At 47.7% G+C, this 18,809-nt stretch overlaps 1 protein-coding gene across 4 annotated transcripts in view; it reads left to right on the top strand.

The window, feature by feature from the left end:
• The first annotated feature begins 3,593 nt into the window (after positions 1 to 3,593).
• The window catches only part of cdh16 (cadherin 16, KSP-cadherin), a 91,741-nt gene continuing 76,525 nt past the window's right edge, over positions 3,594 to 18,809 (top strand). The window contains exons 1-4 of one of the 4 annotated variants that reach the window (XM_073070457.1): positions 3,594 to 3,726; positions 7,467 to 7,494; positions 15,731 to 15,829; positions 16,069 to 16,206. In XM_073070457.1, the coding sequence (XP_072926558.1) occupies positions 7,480 to 7,494; positions 15,731 to 15,829; positions 16,069 to 16,206 (252 nt within the window). In that variant the 5' untranslated portion in view covers positions 3,594 to 3,726; positions 7,467 to 7,479. Of the gene's footprint in view, positions 3,727 to 4,934; positions 5,098 to 7,444; positions 7,495 to 15,730; positions 15,830 to 16,068; positions 16,207 to 18,809 lie in introns of those variants that run through there. The other 3 variants (XM_073070456.1, XM_073070458.1, XM_073070455.1) reach the window with 3 other exon arrangements.

Below are 18,809 nucleotides of genomic sequence, written 5' to 3'. Positions count from 1 at the left end.
CTGATGTTAATCCACCCCCCTCCACACCGTCACTCAGTGACCCCTCTCCCCCAGCATCCTGTGTCACTGACTGTATCCCCACTGACGTTAATCCAGCTCCCTCACAATGGGGATAAGTGTGAGCCCCATACTCCATGGTCATCTTTGCCCAAGGCCATCCTGCTAAATTTGGTGGTCCCGATTGGAATCACTGGTATTGATCTTAAACAACAGCAGCACACCCAACACCCTGATGTGCTGGTTCATCGCCTGTGGATGATCCATACATTATGACCGCATACCAACCCCTTTCACGGGTGGGAGATGAGTCCAGTCAGTCTAATGGATGCCACAGCCACTATCTTACCAAGGGCAGGTCTGTTGTCCTCAGTGCCTTGGCCAGCACTTCCTCAGCCCTCTTCACTCTCTGTCTGTCTGTCTATCTATCTCTCTATCTCTCACTTGCTCTCTCTCCCCCTCTCTCTCACCCCCTCTCTTCCCCTCTCTTTCCCCTTCTCTGTCTCTCTTTCTTCCCCTCTCTCTCTTTCTTCCCCTCTCTCTCTCTTCCCCTCTCTCTCTTCCCCTCCCTCTCTCTCCCCCTCACTCTCCCCCTCTCTTTCTGCCTCTCCCCCCTCTCATTCTCCCTACTCTCTCTCCCCCTCTCCTCTCTCATTCCCCCACTCTCTCTCAACCCCCTCTCCTCTCTTTTCTTCCCCCCCTCTGCTACAGGCAGAAGTTCCCACTTGCTTCAAAAAGGCAACAATTATACCAGTGCCTAAGAAGAATAATGTGAGCTGCCTTAATGACTATCGTCCGGTAGCACTCACATCAACAGTGATAAAATGCTTTGAGAGATTGGTCATGACTAGACTGAACTCCTGCCTCAGCAAGGACCTGGACCTATTGCAATTTGCCTATTGCCACAATAGGTCAACAGCAGACACAATCTAAATTTAGATTAGATTTAGGTGGTCTAAAGCCACACGGCTTTAGACCACCTGGACAACACAAATACCTACGTCAGGATGCTGTTCATCAATTAAAGCTCAGCATTTAATACCATCATTCCCACAATCCTGATTGAGAAGTTGCAGAATCTGGGCCTCTGTACCTCCCTCTGCAATTGGATCCTCGACTTCCTAACTGGAAGACCACAGTCTGTGTGGATTGGTGATAACATATCCTCCTTGCTGACGATCAACACTGGTGTACCTCAGGGGTGTGTGCTTAGCCCACTGCTCTACTCTCAGTATACCCATGACTGTGTGGCTAGGCATAGCTCAAATACCATCTATAAATTTGCTGACGAAACAACCATTGCTGGTAGAATCTCAGGTGGTGACGAGAGGGTGTACAGGAGTGAGATATGCCAATGAGTGGAATGGTGCCACAGTAACAACTTGGCATTCAACATCAGTAAGACAAAAGAGTTGATTGTGGACTCCAAGAAGGATAAGATGAAGGAACACATACCAATTCTCATAGAGGGATCAGAAGTGGACAGAGTGAGCAGCTTCAAGTCATTCCTGCCTGTGGCCATCAAACTTTACAACTTCTCCCTCGGAGTGTCAGACACCCTGAGCCAATAGGCTGGTCCTGGACTTATTTCCACTTGGCATAATTTACCTATTATTATTTAATTATTTATGGTTTTATATTGCTGTATTTCTACACTATTCTTGGTTGGTGCGACTGTAACAAAACCCAACTTCCTTCGGGATCAATAAAGTATGTCTGTCTGTCTAACCTGGTCCCAACATATGATGTACTTATAAAGAAGGCAAAACAGCGACTATATTAGGAGTTTGAAGCGATTTGGCATGTCAACAAATACATTCAAAGACCTCTATAGTTGTACCATGGAGAGCATTCTGACAGGCTGCATCACTGTCTGGTATGGAGGGACTACTACAGAGGATTGAAAGAAACTGCAGAGGGTTGTAAATCTAGTCAGCTCCATCTTGGGTACCAGCCTATGAAGTACCCAGGTTATCTTTAGGGACGGTGTCTCAGAAAGACAGCGTCCATTATTAAGGACCCCCAGCACCCAGGGGATGCCCTTTTCTCACTGTTACCATCAGGTAGGAGATACAGAAGCCTGACAGCACACACTCAGCAATTCAGGAACAGCTTCTTCCCTTCTGCCATCCGATTCCTAAATGGACATTGAAGCTTTGGACACTACCTCACTTTTTTTAAATATACCTGTACAGTATTTCTGTTTTTGCACATTTTTAAATAATCTATTCAATATGTGTAATTGATTTGCTTGTTTATTATTATTTTTTTTTTTTCTCTGTGCTAGATTATGTATTGCATTGAACTGCTGCTGTTGTTAACAAATTTCACGTCACATGCCGGTGATAATAAACCTGATTCTCACTCTTTCTCTCCCCCTCCCCCTCTCTCCCCCCTCCCTTCCCTCTCTCCCCCTCTCTCCCCCTCTCTTCCCTCTCTCCCCTCTCTCCCCCTCCCTTCCCTCTCTCCCCCTCACTCTCACTCCCCCTCTCTCTCCCCTTCTCTCCTCTCTCCCTCTGTCCCCCCTCTCTCTCCTCTCCCCTCTCTCTTTTTCCTCTCTCATTCTCCCCATTATCTCCCTCCCTCTCTCCACTCTCCCCCTCACTCCCCCCTCTCCTCTCTCTTTTTCCCCTCTCTCTTCCTCTCTCTCCCTCTCTCTCTTCCCCCCTCTGTCTTCCCCCCTCTCTCTTTCTCTCTTCCCCTCCCTCTCTCCCCACTCGCTCACTCCCCTCACTCTCTCCCCTCTCTCCTCCCTGTCTCCTCCCTCTCCCCTCTCTCCCACTCCCCTCTCTCATTCTCCCCATTCTCTCTCTCCCTCTCTCCCCCTCTCTTTCATTCTCCCCACTCTCTCTCTCCCTCTCTCTCTTCCCCTCCCCCTCTCTCTCCCTCCTGTATTTAACACTGTCTCTCTCTGCTGTGTTTCTATCTCCCCTCCTCTATTTCTCTCTCTCTCTCTGTTTCTCTCTGTCTCCGTCTTTCTCTTTCCCCCCTCTATTTCTATCTCTCTCTCTCTGTTTCTCTGTCTCTGTCTTTCTCTCTCTGCCTCCTCTATTACTCTCTCTCTCTGTTTCTCTGTCTCTGTCTTTATCTCTCCCCCTCCTCTATTTCTATCTCTCTCTCTCTCTGTTTCTCTCTCCCTGCTTCCAACTCTCTCAGTTTGTTTTTACTGTCCCTCTTTTACTCTCTCTCTGTACTTTGGACTTTTTTCTCTTTCTCTGTCTTTTTCACTCTCTGTCCCTCCGTCCCTTTCTCCCCTTCCCTATCTCTTCTCCTTCTCTCCAACACTCCTCCTATCCTCCTCCTTCCTCTCTTTCACCCTTTCTCCCCTCTCCCCACTCCCTCTTCCCTCTCTCTACCCCACCCTCTCTCTCAGCCTTCTTTTCTACCCCTCTCATTCCTACTCTTTCCCTTTCTCATGCCTCCTCTCTTCTTTATCCCCCTCTGTCTCTCAAACCCCCATCTGCCTTCCACCCTCCCTCCCTATTTCTGAGATCATGCTTGTTTATTTTTCCAGTTGACCTTTAGTTTTTTATTCCGTCACAGGATGGGGGTATTACCTGCAGAGCCAGCATAGATTTCCATTTTTTGCCCTTGAAAGAGCCGGAGAGCTGTCTCCTGTGCTGCTCCAGGCCGTGTGGCCACAACACTCCTGAAATTCACCGTGGTCTTGGTAAAAGTGAGGGCAGGGCGCCGTTAAAGGACATCCACGTTACGGTAGGAACACAGTAGGTAAGGATGGTTGATTCTATGTCCAGAGGATATTAGTAAATCCAACGGGACTTGTATCTCATTAGGGGCGTCTTCTGTCCTGCCTGACTTCCCTTTCCAATTCTCTGTACCTCTGGTGACCTTCTTCAACTGGGCCATAGGCCACTGATAGCAGCTCACCAGTCCTGCGACAGACTTCCAGTTCTCAATCTTTCAAGGTGCAGCCTATCAAAGATCCTTCTTCTCCCAGGGATAATGTCTTTGGAGCTTTTGTTGGCGTTTATGTAGTACTGGGTTTTTACGGGACAGGGTTGCTAGCTCCATTCTCAAGCCTCAATGTTTCACAGCCAGGCTTGGGACTGTCCATGGGGAAGTTCAACGTGTCCTTGCTGATCTCGCTGCCTTCTGCAACCTGCTCTGTATCTGCCCTTTTCAGTACAGGCAACCCAGGTTCATTTCCCACCGCCGCCCGAGAGGAGTTTGCATGTTCTCCCTGTGGGTTTTCTCCAGGTGCTCCGGTTTCCTCCCACAGTCCAAAGGCATACCGGTTGGTAGTCATTGTAGATTGTCCCATGGTTAGGTTAAGGTTAAATCAGGGGATTGCTGGGTGGCGTGGCTTAAAGGTCAGAGGGCTCATTCTGCACTGTATCTCAATAAATAAATACAATAAAAATTAAAACTTCACACCATCTTAAATGTCTCTTCTCCAGGCAGCTGGTTAGCCCCCAGCCCCGCTCTATTACTCCTGTCTCTGCACGGCACTTTAAGCCATTGTTTATAATGCTGTTTACGTTGTAAATAGATGCTGGTATATATGTATTTACGCACATTTTATTCCACATCTGTACTTTAGCCTCTAATTTTATTAGTTTTTAAATATTATTCTTTAATCTTTATAATTGTTGTTTTTGTTGCATGTCATGCCTTGACCAACACACCACTGCAAATTCCTAACTAGTGTAAATATATCTGATAAATAAAATTGATCCTTCATTCTTTTTATCTTTCTTCCTGTATATCTCCCACATCTCTTCATCTGGCCACCTCACTCCATTCAATCACTGCCTCTCTGTCTCTAGCTCTACTTCTGCAAGTCTTTTTTCAAAGACATTACCCTGCCCCTCTGCCTCTACCCCACCCCCGGTGCCCCTATGTCTGGCTGAACCTCTATTTCTCATCCAACCTGCCCTCTTCTCGAAGGCAGGTTACACTGTGAAACAGTGTAAAAACAGAAGGGAAGTGTGAAATACTCAAAAAGCAACAAGAGTGGTTACCAAGTGGAACTGAATGATCAGCTTGGGTGGGACAAGAAGTCAAACATTAACAAATCCCTGTTTATAAGAAAGTTTTCACGCACCTGGGGACTAACTGAGACACGGACTGACAGAGCAGGTAAGAGTAGTTTTTCTGATCTCCTTCAGTTCCAGTATCTCTGATTTTAGTTGTTTTTGATTATTATCATTCTGTTAAATCTAAACTAGAAACAAAAAGGAAGTGGGTAAGAAAAGGCCCGTGACAGAGCAGGCAAGGGAACAAAGGGAATGTCCTTGATTTCTGCACGGACAGAAATACCTCACTCAGTTTTTCTCTGTATTCCTTTTGCTCTACTTGCTTAATTTAATTTTTCAATATATATTTATTATTGTAATTTATAATTATTTTAATTATTATGTACTGCTGTTGCAAAACAGCAGATCTGACAACATATACCAGTAATATGAAACTCAATTCTGATACTGATTCAATAAAACATTGATACAACTCAAACACAGGAACCTGACCTGGGCGTCATTAAAACCTAAAATATTTCAACTTAGTAAACTTCACACCATCTTAAAGCTTCCTTCCCCCCGGGAGTTAATCTGATCAACCATTCTAGCTAGACCCCCACCCCCACCCCCTCTATCTTTTAATCTCATGTACGAAAGACACTAAACCACTGTATATAATGGTATTTTATTGTAAATATACTTCGGTATTTTTGTATTTATGCACATTTTATTCCATATCTGTACTTTAACTTATAAATTCACTAACTTTTTTATATAACATTACTTGTAATTGTTGAATGTTGCATTTTTTGTTGCATATTGCGCCCTGCCCGACACAACGCAGCAAATTCCAAGTTCAGTACATGTAAATGTATGCGGCAAATAAAGCTGACCTTTGATCCTTTAGAAGCCTGCCAAAATCCAGGGAAAATCTTTGGAATCTGAGCATTTGGAATTTTGACGTGAATAAATGAGGGAAAGTGACAAATCATGAAAGTATTTTTTCTTCATTTGGGCTAGGGTAGTTGTTCTATAACGATGACGTTCACATGTGTGATGCTCGTAACTCACTGAAGGGGTTTAATAGTTCATGTTACAGGTTGTATATAATCAAGGTCACCCTGGATACGTCAAATTTGCCTATAAACTGTATTTTACTGCAGCAAAAACAGGCAGGCTAACTGGAGGCAAACTGCAAACAGGAAGGAACTCAACCCGTGAATTAATATTCAATAGATTTCAGTGAGGTCGGTTATCTCATTGAAACCTATTGAACGTTGAAATGTCTGGATAGAGCGGATGTGGGGAGGATGTTTCTTATCGTGGGGAGTCTAGGAGGACACAGTCTCAGAATAGAAGGACATCCCTTTAGAACAGAGATGAGGAGGGTGGTGAATCTGTGGAGGGTTTGATTAGTCAGGGTGTCAAATGTTACGGAGAAAAGGCAGGAGAATAGGTTTGAGAGGGATAATAAATCAGCCATGATGGAATGGCGGGACAAACTAGGCTGAATAACCTTATTCTGCTCCTATGTCTTATGGTCTTAACATTGGATGGTGGAGAGAATGAAGAGAGGGCGAAAAGGAGAGGTGATAAAATGAGAGAGTGAGGGAGAGAGAAAGAAAGAGAGATTGAATAAACAAAGAGATGATAAGGAGGAAGATGAAGGACAGAGATAGAGAGAGAATAATGGCCAAAAGAGAGTGTGTGTCGGTGGGGGGAGAGGGGTGGTTGAGAGAGAGAGAATAACAGAGAACCTGGCAGAAAAAAGAGAAAATAATATTTAGAGGCTGACAGAGGGGGGGGGGGGGGGGAGAGGGACAAAGGTAAATGTACAGGCAGAGAATGTGAGATGGATTTTAGATAAAGATAGTTGAGGGAGATAGAAGAGAGATATAAGGGGTGAGAGGGATAGGAGAGAGAGAGAGGGAATAGGAATGAGGGGACAGAGAGGGAAGGAGACAGGACATTGGGAAAGAACAAGTGACAGGGAGAGGAATTGGGACTGAGGAGTGAGGGAAAGCGAGAGGCAGAGAAGAAAATGGAGAGAAATGGAGAGGAATAAGAAAGGGAGAGGGAAAGGAGAGAGAGAGAGGGCGGGAAAGAGGGAGAAGAGAGGGAAGGAGGAAAGTAGAGAGAAAGGGAGGGAGATGGAGAAAGAGAGAGGGAGAGGTGGGGGGAGAGAATGGGAGAGAGGGGTGTGGAAACCAAAGAGAGGAAGAGAGAGGGGGAGAGAAAAATAGAGAAAGGGAGAGAGAGGGGTAGCTTCAGAAATAAAAGGGAAGGGATTGATTGGGATCAGCTCCTGAAACAAGGTGTTTGTAAAGAGGAGAAGGTGAAAATGGCTGCTTCTTGTTGAAAGGCTGCTTTTTCTTGAGAGGTCACAGAGTCTTGTTGCTAACTCATTAATTTTTAACAATGTTTTTTTTCTGGGGTTTCTTCTCCATTCCTGAATGTCTCACTAACAGCTGATGTACCTCTGGTCTACAGATTACTGCACAGCATGGAATTCACACCGGTGAGTAATGACACCGACATCCAAAACTCCACAGTACTGGGAGATGAGAACCCATGGGAGAGAAGGGTGTGTGACCCATCTGTTTATTTTCACACCTTTAACTCCAATTTTCCTGCCTTGATCTGATCTTTTCCATCCATCTCAATCCCTAACTTTTCTCTCTCACTGACTTTTCCTTCAATGTCTTTCCTTTCCTCCCTCTCTCTCCAACTCTTCTCCCTCCAAACCCTCTAAATCAATTCCCTCTCTCTCCAACTCTTCTCCCTCCCTCCTCTCCCTCCAACTCCTCTCCCTCCAACCACTCTCCCTCCAGCCACTCCCCCTCCAACCATACCCCCTCCAACAATTCCCCCTCCAACCCTCTTTACAAACCTCTTTCTCCATCCCCTCTCTCCAACCCCTCTCGTTCTAACCACACTGTCTCCAACCAATCTCTACAAACCCCTCACTCTGTCTAACCCCTCTCTCTCTCCAAACCCTGTTTCTGTATCCCCTCTCCTTCCAACCTCTCTCCCTCCAACCATACCCCCTCCAACAATTCCCCCTCCAACCCTCTTTACAAACCTCTTTCTCCATCCCCTCTCTCCAACCCCTGTCGTTCTAACCACACTGTCTCCAACCAATCTCTACAAACCCCTCACTCTGTCTAACCCCTCTCTCTCTCCAAACCCTGTTTCTGTATCCCCTCTCCTTCCAACCTCTCTCCCTCCAACCATACCCCCTCCAACCCCTTTCTTTCTCTAACCACTCTGTCTCCAACCACTCTCTACAACTGCTTTCCCTCCAACCCCTCTCTCTAGAACCCCACTCCCTCCAGCCCCTCTCTCTAGAACCCCACTCCCTCCAAACCCTCTCTCTAGAACCCCACTCCCTCCAAACTCTCTCTCTAGAACCCCACCCTCTGACCCCTCTCTCTCCCCCCTCTCTACACACCATCTCTCCAATCCCTCTCCCTCCAACCACTCTCTTTCCAAACGCTCTCTCCAACCTTTCTCCCTCCCAACGCCTCGCCCCAAACCCTCTGTCCAACTCCATTCCCTCCAACCCCTCTCTCTACAAACCCCTTTCCTTCAACCCCCTCTTCTACCAATCCCTCTCGATAAATCCCTCTCTCCAACGCCTCATCCCCTCTGACTCCCTCCTCTCCCTGAAACTGCTCCCTCCACAGCCTTTACACATACTCTCTCACTAACCCCTCTCCTCCAGTCACTCTCTCCAACCCTTCTCCCCCAATATCTCACCCTGAAACCCTCTGTCCAACTCTTTTCCCTCCAGCTCCTCTCCCTACAAACCCCTTTCCCTCAAACCCCTCTTCTAGCAATCTCTCTCTACAAACCCCTCTCTATCCAACCCCTCTCCCTCCAACCCCTCTCTCTACAAACCTAACAACTCTCTCTCCATCCACCCTCCCACCAACTCCAATCTCTCCAAAGTCTCTCTCTCCAACATCTGTCTCTTCAACCCCAATCATTCCAACCTCTCTCTCCAACCTCTCTCTCAAACCCTCTCCTACCAACCCCTCTCCCCAATCCCTCTCCCACTAATCCCTCTCTTTCCAAACCCTCTCTCTAGAACCCCACTCTCTCCAACCCCTCTCTCTCTCCAACCCATCTCCCTCTAACCCTCACCCTCTAACCCTTCTCCCTCCAATCCTTTTTTCTTGAACCCCACTCCCTTTAACCCCTCTCCCTCCAATCCCTCTCCCTCCAAATCCTCTCCCTCCAATTCTCTCTCTCCAACCACTCTCCCACCAACCACTCTCCCTCCAACCCCTCTCTCTAGAACCCCTTTCCCTCCAATCCTTCTCCTTCCAACTCCTCGCCATCCAACCCCTCTCCCTCCAACCTCTCTCTCTCTACACACTCTCCCTCCAACTCCACCTCACTCCCACCACTCTCCCACCAATCCCTCTCCTTCCAATCCATTTCCCTCTAACCCCTCTCCTTCCAACCCTTCTCTCTACAAACCCCTCTCTCCATTCCCTCTCTCCACACTCTCTCTCTCCAACCAGTCTCTCTCTGCACCCTCTCTCCACACTCTCTCTACAAACCCCTCTCTCTCCATCCCCTCTCTCCACACTCTCTCTCTCCAACCAGTCTCTCTCTCTGCACCCTCTCTCCACACTCTCTCTCTCCAACCCCTCTCTCTCCATCCCCTCTCTCCACACTCTCTCTCTCCAACCAGTCTCTCTCTCTGCACCCTCTCTCCACACTCTCTCTACAAACCCCTCTCTCTCCATCCCCTCTCTCCACACTCTCTCTACAAACCCCTCTCTCTACACTCTCTCTCTCCAACCAGTCTCTCTCTCTGCACCCTCTCTCCACACTCTCTCTACAAACCCCTCTCTCTCCAACCCCTCTCTCCACACTCTCTCTACAAACCCCTCTCTCTCCATCCCCTCTCTCCACACACTCTCTCCAACCAGTCTCTCTCTGCACCCTCTCTCCACACTCTCTCTCTCCAACCCCTCTCTCTCCATCCCCTCTCTCCACACTCTCTCTCCACACTCTCTCCATCCCCTCTCTCCACACTCTCTCTACAAACCCCTCTCTCTCCATCCCCTCTCTCCACACTCTCTCTACAAACCCCTCTCTCTCCATTCCCTCTCTCTACACTCTCTCTCTCCAACCAGTCTCTCTCTGCACCCTCTCTCCACACTCTCTCTACAAACCCCTCTCTCTCCAACCCCTCTCTCCACACTCTCTCTACAAACCCCTCTCTCTCCATAATCTCTACACTCTCTCTCTCCAACCAGTCTCTCTCTCTGCACCCTCTCCACACTCTCTCTACAAACCCCTCTCTCTCCATCCCCTCTCTCCACACTCTCTCTACAAACCCCTCTCTCTCCATCCCCTCTCTCCACACTCTCTCTACAAACCCCTCTCTCTCCATTCCCTCTCTCTCCACACTCTCTCTTTCCATCCCCTCTCTCCACACTCTCTCTCTCCAACCATTCTCTCTCTCTGCACCCTCTCTCCACACTCTCTCTACAAACCCCTCTCTCTCCATCCCCTCTCTCCACACTCTCTCTACAAACCCCTCTCTCTACACTCTCTCTCTCCAACCAGTCTCTCTCTCTGCACCCTCTCTCCACACTCTCTCTACAAACCCCTCTCTCTCCAACCCCTCTCTCCACACTCTCTCTACAAACCCCTCTCTCTCCAACCCCTCTCTCCACACTCTCTCTACAAACCCCTCTCTCTCCATCCCCTCTCTCCACACACTCTCTCCAACCAGTCTCTCTCTGCACCCTCTCTCCACACTCTCTCTCTCCAACCCCTCTCTCTCCATCCCCTCTCTCCACACTCTCTCTCCACACTCTCTCCATCCCCTCTCTCCACACTCTCTCTACAAACCCCTCTCTCTCCATCCCCTCTCTCCACACTCTCTCTACAAACCCCTCTCTCTCCATTCCCTCTCTCTACACTCTCTCTCTCCAACCAGTCTCTCTCTGCACCCTCTCTCCACACTCTCTCTACAAACCCCTCTCTCTCCAACCCCTCTCTCCACACTCTCTCTACAAACCCCTCTCTCTCCATTCTCTCTACACTCTCTCTCTCCAACCAGTCTCTCTCTCTGCACCCTCTCCACACTCTCTCTACAAACCCCTCTCTCTCCATCCCCTCTCTCCACACTCTCTCTACAAACCCCTCTCTCTCCATTCCCTCTCTCTCTGCATACTCTCTCCACACTCTCTCTCTCCATCCCCTCTCTCCACACTCTCTCTACAAACCCCTCTCTCTCCATTCCCTCTCTCTCCACACTCTCTCTTTCCATCCCCTCTCTCCACACTCTCTCTCTCCAACCATTCTCTCTCTCTGCACCCTCTCTCCACACTCTCTCTACAAACCCCTCTCTCTCCATTCCCTCTCTCCATCCCCTCTCTCCACACACTCGCTCTCCAACCATTCTCTCTCTCTGCACCCTCTCTCTTCCTCTTCTTGTTCTCACTCTCTGTACCTCTGTCTCTCCTTCTCTCTGTCCCTCACACTCTCTTTTTAACAATCCCTTAGCTCCCCTCGACCCTTTCTTCCTCTCTCCACCTAATCTCTTTCTTTCCCTTCTTGTCTATCCCTCTCCCTCTCTCTGCCCCTCTCTCCAACTCTGAACCCTCACTCTCTCCAACAAGCTCCTCTCTCTCCAAATCTTCCTCTCTCCCTATTTCTTCCTCTCTTTCTCTATCTCTCCTTCTCTTCTCCACTCCCTCTCTGTCTCATTCTCTCTTCTGTCTCTCCACACCCCTCTGTCTCTGTATTGCTTTCCCTGTCTCTTTTGTTCTCCCTCTCCCTCCTCCTCTCCACCCATCCTCTCTCTCTCTAACTCCACCCTCCACTCTCAATCTTCCCCTTCTCTCTCTTTCCCTTCCACTATCCACTCATTTCTCCCATTCCCTAGTGTTCACCTTACCTTGTCACGTTTTCACCTTCAATCTCTGTAAACTCATGCTCTTTCTCTTCTTTAAACCATTGCCTTGCCTCATGGCTCACTGCGGGGTGCCACGGGGAGTATTCTGGATACTCTGCTTAAGGCTAAAGGCTGAAGGTACCACCACGTGTCTAATTTCTCCTTCGCTTCATTCTCTCTCTCTTTCTCACTCTTTTTCTTTCCTTCCTGCCTTTATATCTCTCCTTCTACCCATCCACTTCCTGGTTGACATCCCAGAATTGGGGGTTTCACTCCTCTTTGCATAGCTGGAGGTGTTGTCCTCTGGGTGAGAAATCGATCTCCCACCTTCCAGCTGAGAGACCCCGCTGGCATTTGCCTTACGACCTATTGAGCAACCATTACAACTCAGTACAAATGGGAGCCAGCCTCCCCTCCATGGACAAAGGTACCGGCTACAGCCCATACCCTCACAGGAAAAGCCCTGCCCACCATCGATCACATCCACTTGAACCACTGCCATAGGAAAGCAGCATCCATCATCAGGGACCCCCACCATCCAGGTCATATGTGGTCCTTGCACTTTGTTTGTCTTCCTGCACCGCACCTCCTCTCTGACTACAACATGATACGCTGCATTCCAGTTTCATTTTTTGCAATACTTTTGTTCCTCTGAATGGAAGGATCTTCTGGAAGGCATGCAAACTAAAGTTTGTCGCTGTATCTCAGTACTTGTGACAATAATAAGCCAGTTTCCATTTACCGAACTGAGGGGGAGCTGGATGCCATTACCAGTCCCTGACCGCCAGCTTTGTGAGGCATAACCTTCCTACTGTTCTCTGTTTTAACCTCAGATTTTCAGCATCTGCCATTGTTAGTTTCTCCGTGGGAAAGAATTCTCTTCAATCTCTTCTCAAGGCTACTTGACCTGTTAGCTATCTACTTATTTCTTCAGAGATTCAGCGCGGAACAGGCCCTACTAGCCCAGTTAGTCATACCATTTAGCAATTCATTGATTGAACCTTAGCTTAATCACAGGACAATTTACAATGCCCAATTAACCTACTAACCAGTAGGTCTTTTGACAGCGAGAGGAAACTGCAGCAGCCGGAGGAAACCCAGGCAGTCATGCAGAGGACTTACAGACGGCGCCAGAACTGAACTCTGAGCTGTGCTAACCGCCATGCTACCGTAGCTCCCCAATCTATGCCTCATATCACCTTGTACACCTCTCATCTTCCTTCACTTCAAAGAGAAAAGCCCTCGCTCCCTCAAACCTTTCCCCATAATACCTGATTTCTAATCCATCTGTCAGTTTTCCAGAGTTCACTGTGGTGACCAGGAGTGACCACAATGGCATCTTCTGATTGTCAAAGATGCAGCAAAACCTCTTTGGTTTGAAACTCTGATCACTGATAAATGGGTTTATCATCGCCCATATACTGAGACACAGTAAAAAGCTTTGTTTTGCATACAAATCATTTCAAACCATTAGTACACTGAGGTATGGATACACTTACAGAGAAAATTCAGAGCAGTTGGACAAGTTTGTTTTGAATGTCATCCATACAAATCATTTCAAACCATCAGTCCGTAGAGATAGTGAGGTAGTAGAAAGGGAGAAGTTCAAAGTTCAAAGTAAATTTATTATCAAACTACATTTATGTCACCATAAACAACCCAGAGATTTATTTTCTTGCAGGCAATCACATTAAATCCAAAGAAAGAACAAAACAAAACAAGGAAAATATTAATAATAGAAAATGTAATCAATAAATATCAAGAATATGAGATGAAGAGTCCTTGAAAGTGAGTCATATGTTATGGGAATAGTTCATTGTTGGGGTGAGTGAGCCCAACTGGTTCAAGAGCCTGATGGTTCCTGTAACTCCTTCCTGATGGCAGCCAAGAGAAGAAGCATTGGCCTGGGTGGTGGGGGTCCTCGATGATGGATGCTGCTTTCCTGTGTCATCACTCCATGTGGAATGCCCGATGGAGGAAAGGGCTTTACCCATGATGGACTGGGATATATCTACTATTCTTTGTAGGTTTTTCTGTTAAAGGACACTGGTGTTTCCATACCAGGCTGTGATGCAACAAGTCAAAATACTCTCTACCGCACGTCTATGAAGTCTGTCAAAGTTTTAGATGACATGTTGCATTTTCGCCAACTTCTAAGAAAGTTGAGGTGCTGCCATGCCTTCTTTGTAATGTGCTGGATCCAAGACTGATCTTCTGAAATGATAACACCAAGGAATTCAAAGCTGCTGAAATTCTTCACCTCTGATCCCTGATGCGGACTGGCTCATGGACCTCCATTTCCCTCCTCTGAAATCAACAATCAGCTCCTTGGTCTTGCTGACATTGAGTGAGAGGTTGCTGTGGCACCACAGCCAGAATTTCAATCTCTCTCCTGTAAGCAATAACAGGATGAGAATACAGTGTTGCACTTCCCGTTACAGAGTAAGTGCAGTGCAGCTAAGCAATAAGGTGCAAGGAGCCAATGAGGTAGATTGAGAGATCAAGAGTTATCAAACAGAAGAGCAGGGTAGAAGCTGTTCCTGAGCCTGTTGGTGTGTGTTTTCAGGCTTTGTATCCTCCTCCTGATGCGAGAGGTGAGAAAACTTTAGTAAGGCCTTTGACAAGGTCCCACTTGGCTGGTTGGTCAGGAAGATAGTAAATTGGATTAGCTTTGCGGAGGGTGGTGCTAGAGGGTTCCCTCTCTGACTGGAGGCCTGTGACTAGTGCCGTGCTGGTTCCATTGTTCTTTGTCATCTATATATATATATATATGATCTGGATGGTAATGTGGTAAACTGGATCAGAAAATCTGTGGATGGCACAAAGATTGGGAGTGTCGTGGACAGCGACGAAGGCTATCAAAGTCTGCAGAGGGATCCAGACCAGCTGGAAAAATGGGCTGAAAAACGGCAGGTGGAATTTAATGCAGACAAGTGTGAGGTGTTGCACTTTGGGAGGACCAACCAGGGTAGGTCTTACACAGAGAACAACAGGGTACTGAGGAGAGTGGTAGGACAGAGAGATCTATGAATACGGATCCATATTTCCTTGAAAGTGGCATTATGGGTAGTTAGGATCATAAAGAGAGCTTTTGGAACATTGGCCTTCATACACTAAAGCTTTGAGTTCAGGAATTGGGATGTTATGTTAAAATTGTATAAGACATTGATGAGGCCTAATTTAGAGTATTGTGACCAGTTGAGGTCACCTACCTACGGAAGGATATAAATAAGATTGAAAGAATACAGAGAAAATTTACAAGGATGTTGCTGGGACTTGAGGACCTGAGTTATAGGGAAAGGTTGATTACATTAGGAGTTTATTCCCTGGAGGCAGGAAAATGACAGGAAATTTTAATAGAGAGTTATAGATAGGGTAAATGTAAGCAGGCTTTTTTTTCCACCGAAGTTGGGTGAGACTACAACCAGAGATCATGGGTTAAGGGTGAAAGGTGAAATGTTTAATGGGGACATGAGAGGAACTTCTTCACTCAGAGGGTGGTGAGAGTGTGGAACAAGGTGCCAGAGGAAGTGGTGGATGCAGGTTCAATTTCAACACTTAAGAGAAATTTGGGTAAGTATATGGGTGGAGGGGTATGGTCTGGGTGCAGGTCAATGGGACTAGGCAGATTAGTCGTTTGGCGTGGACTAGGTGGGTCGAAGGTCCTGTTTCTGAGCTGTGGTGTTCTATGACTAAGAGAGAACGTCAGGTGTGGGCTGGGTCTTTACATTGGTTATTTTACTGAGGCTGCAGGAAGGCAGCGAGTTCCCAGGGTGGGTTGGGCTGTAACGAGGATTATGAAAGAGTCACTGAAGCATTTGCCTCTGTACAGGTTACACTGTTGCTGTCCACACTCAGTGTCCTGTCTGCGGCCAGGGTCGTCGTGGTACCAGAGAATTACAATGTTTCGTTCCCCTGGTTTCTGACCAAGGTAAGAGATCTTTAACTACAGGGCAGTGGTCAAAGGGCTTACGTGACACGGTGCTGAGGGGTTCAGGGCAGACACTGCCCTCTCATGGGTGGCAAATTGGCACAGTGGGTTAAGACAGACAGAGATAGACAGGTGGACAGAGACAGAGAGAGCCAGACAGACAGACAAACAGAAAGACAGGGAGACAGACACAGACAGAGAGAAAATACCTGTCTCATTCTACACCTGTCTAATTTCAGATTGAGACTGTCACAACTGGGGATGTCAGACTCCGATTGGAAGATGACTACAGTGGGACCTTTGGGATCGAGGACCAAACCTTTCTGTTCACCCAGAGGCCCTTCGATCGGGAAGAGCGGGACACATATGAGCTGCAGGTACATGGGTGCCAGCGGGATACACTCAGTGCGCGAGGCCTGCTGATGGACTTTCCTGCAGTCCTCCGTTTGCTACAGCCGGAGAAGAGCCACTCTGCTGGTATAGGGAGGGTGGTTGTTTGCTGGAATTAGAAGCACCTTCTCCTCTTTCCCTCATCCTCCCCCTCCCACAACACACCCAGACACCAGCCAGTTCTGATCAAAGTCAAAGTGGGGTTCATTGTCATCTGCACAGGTGCAATGAAAAACTTACTTGTATCAGCATCACAGACGCAGAGCACCAGGTAACAACATTCACAAGAAGCACATAAATCAAACATCAATTCCACATGATTTTTACAAGAAAACATTTGAAGTTCTCTGTTGGTTGGGGTCGACCATGGATGTTGTGTCCTAGCTGTCGTAGGCGAGTCAGGGCTGTGCGATGTGGAGAGCAAGCTGTTGCCCATGCGGCAGGCTCTCCCTCTCCATGCAGCTGCTGAATCGGCAGAGATCGATACAGTCCGGCACCAGGAGCATCACAGGAGTTAGCAGTCAACATTAGGACTGCAGCTCAGGATTATTCCTCAGGATCTACTCCTGCAGCCTTTCAGGTGAGTGATTATAGCCGCAAGGCAGCAGAAGATTGAGATCAGAGTTTCCCTTCTCCTTGATGAGTTGCCAGCCGCGGCTGACGAGCATCATCTGCCTGAAGTGACTGGTTTTAAGGGGCCAGTAACTCCACTAGGCGGCAATCATTGAAGCCAGTTACTTTTGCTCTCGTAGGCATCAGAATGATGGTGGCTGCCTTGAAGCCTGCAGGGACAGTGAATTATTTCAGAGTGATATTAAAAATGCCCATGAAGACCTCTGTTAACTGGACTACACGGTATCTCAACACCTGACCAGGTATGGTGTCTGGCCCTGTAGCTTTGTGTGGGTTCATCCTGGCGAGGGTCCTCCTCTCCTCGATTGTGGCAAGAGGGTGTCCTCAGGAAGAGAGAAGACTTTCCTCAATTGGTCAAACCATGCATAGAGGGTATTCAGCCCTTCAGGAAGGGAAGCATTGTTACTGTTGATGAACAAGGGGGATGTGTAATTTGTTACGGTTTGTATATTTGCCACATGCACCTTATGTCCCTGGTGTTAAAAATGTGTCTGTGGATTTTCTGTGCATACTCACGCTTTGCCTTCCTGACAGCAGGGAGGACCGTGGCTCTTGCTGACCTTAGAGTCGTCAGGGCTTGTGTAGAAATGGTTCCGCCGGGCTTGGTAGCTAAGCTGCCCGTGAAGGCCAGGAGCTGGATTTGGTTGTCAGAGCCTATTTGAGGCACTCACCACTGGGAACATTTAATAGATGGTGGGAGCTTATCTGCTCATCTCCACCACAACACCCACTCATCTACTCCCCACCCCCCCAACAATGCCGACCTTAAGAAGCCAAGAAAATATTATCAGAACTAAAGAAAACAAAGTTCATTTTAGTGCAAAGTGGTCATAGTGTTGCTAAACTGCTGTGATTAGAGTTATAGAGTCAAAGAAAACCACAGTACAGAAGCCTCCATCTCTGAGTCTATTTCTTTGGCAAGGACTCCCCACCTTGTACTGATGACCCCTTCTCCATCTTCATCCCTCCTCCTCTTCCTGGACACCCTACCCTGGTCTTCTGCCTCTTCTGGACCTTTACATTGCCAACTGCCACTGAACATTAACTGACTAGACATTAACACTCCTCCCTCCTATTCCATCCTCACTCTTTTCAAACGTTCTGCGTTCCACTCCCTCTCCTAACCTCACCGTCAACCCCACAGATAAGGGAGGTGTTGTACTAATCTTGAGGACTGACCTCCATCTTGCTGAGACCCAGTGCCAACTCTGACTCCTCCTCTTACCTACCCCTCCTACAGGACACCACTAAGGAACACCAGGCCATTGTTTCCCGCACCTTCACCAACCCTATTGACTCTGGGGATCTCTCATCCACTGCCACAACCTCATAGTTCCCGCACCTCCTGTTTCTACCTCCAACCCAAGATCCACAAACCCGCTTCTCCAGGTAGACCCATTGTTTCAGCTGTTCCTGCCCCACAGAACTCATATCTGCATACCTCAATTCTGTTTTATTCCCCTATTTCAGTCCCTTCCCAGCTACGTCCATGACATTTCACATGCTCTGGATCTTTTCATTAATTTCAGGCTCCCTGGCCCCCATCATCTTATTTTTACTATGGATGTCCAGTCCCTATACACCTCCATCCTGCACCAGGAAGGCCTTAAGTCTCCCCGTTTCTTTCTGGACACCAGACCCAACCAGTTCCCCTCCACCACCACTCTCCTCCACCTAGCAGAACTTGTCCTCACTCACAATAACTTCTCCTTTGGCTCTTCCCACTTCCTTCAAACAAAAGGGATTGCCACGGGTCCCAGCTACGCCTGCCTGTTTGTTGGCTACGTGGTACAGTCTGGGTTCCAAGCCTACACTGGTGACCGTCCCACTCTTTTCCATAGACGCTGCCTGCCCTGCCGAGTTCCTCCAGCATTTTGTGTGGGTTGCTCGGATTTCCAGCATCTGCAGATTTTCTCCTCCTTGTTGTGAAATTTGTTGTTTTGCCTCAGCTGGTCTA

The sequence above is a fragment of the Hemitrygon akajei genome, chromosome 17 (genome assembly GCF_048418815.1).
Source record: "Hemitrygon akajei chromosome 17, sHemAka1.3, whole genome shotgun sequence".
Taxonomy (NCBI): domain Eukaryota; kingdom Metazoa; phylum Chordata; class Chondrichthyes; order Myliobatiformes; family Dasyatidae; genus Hemitrygon; species Hemitrygon akajei.
This window is presented reverse-complemented; position numbering and strand designations above follow the sequence as displayed.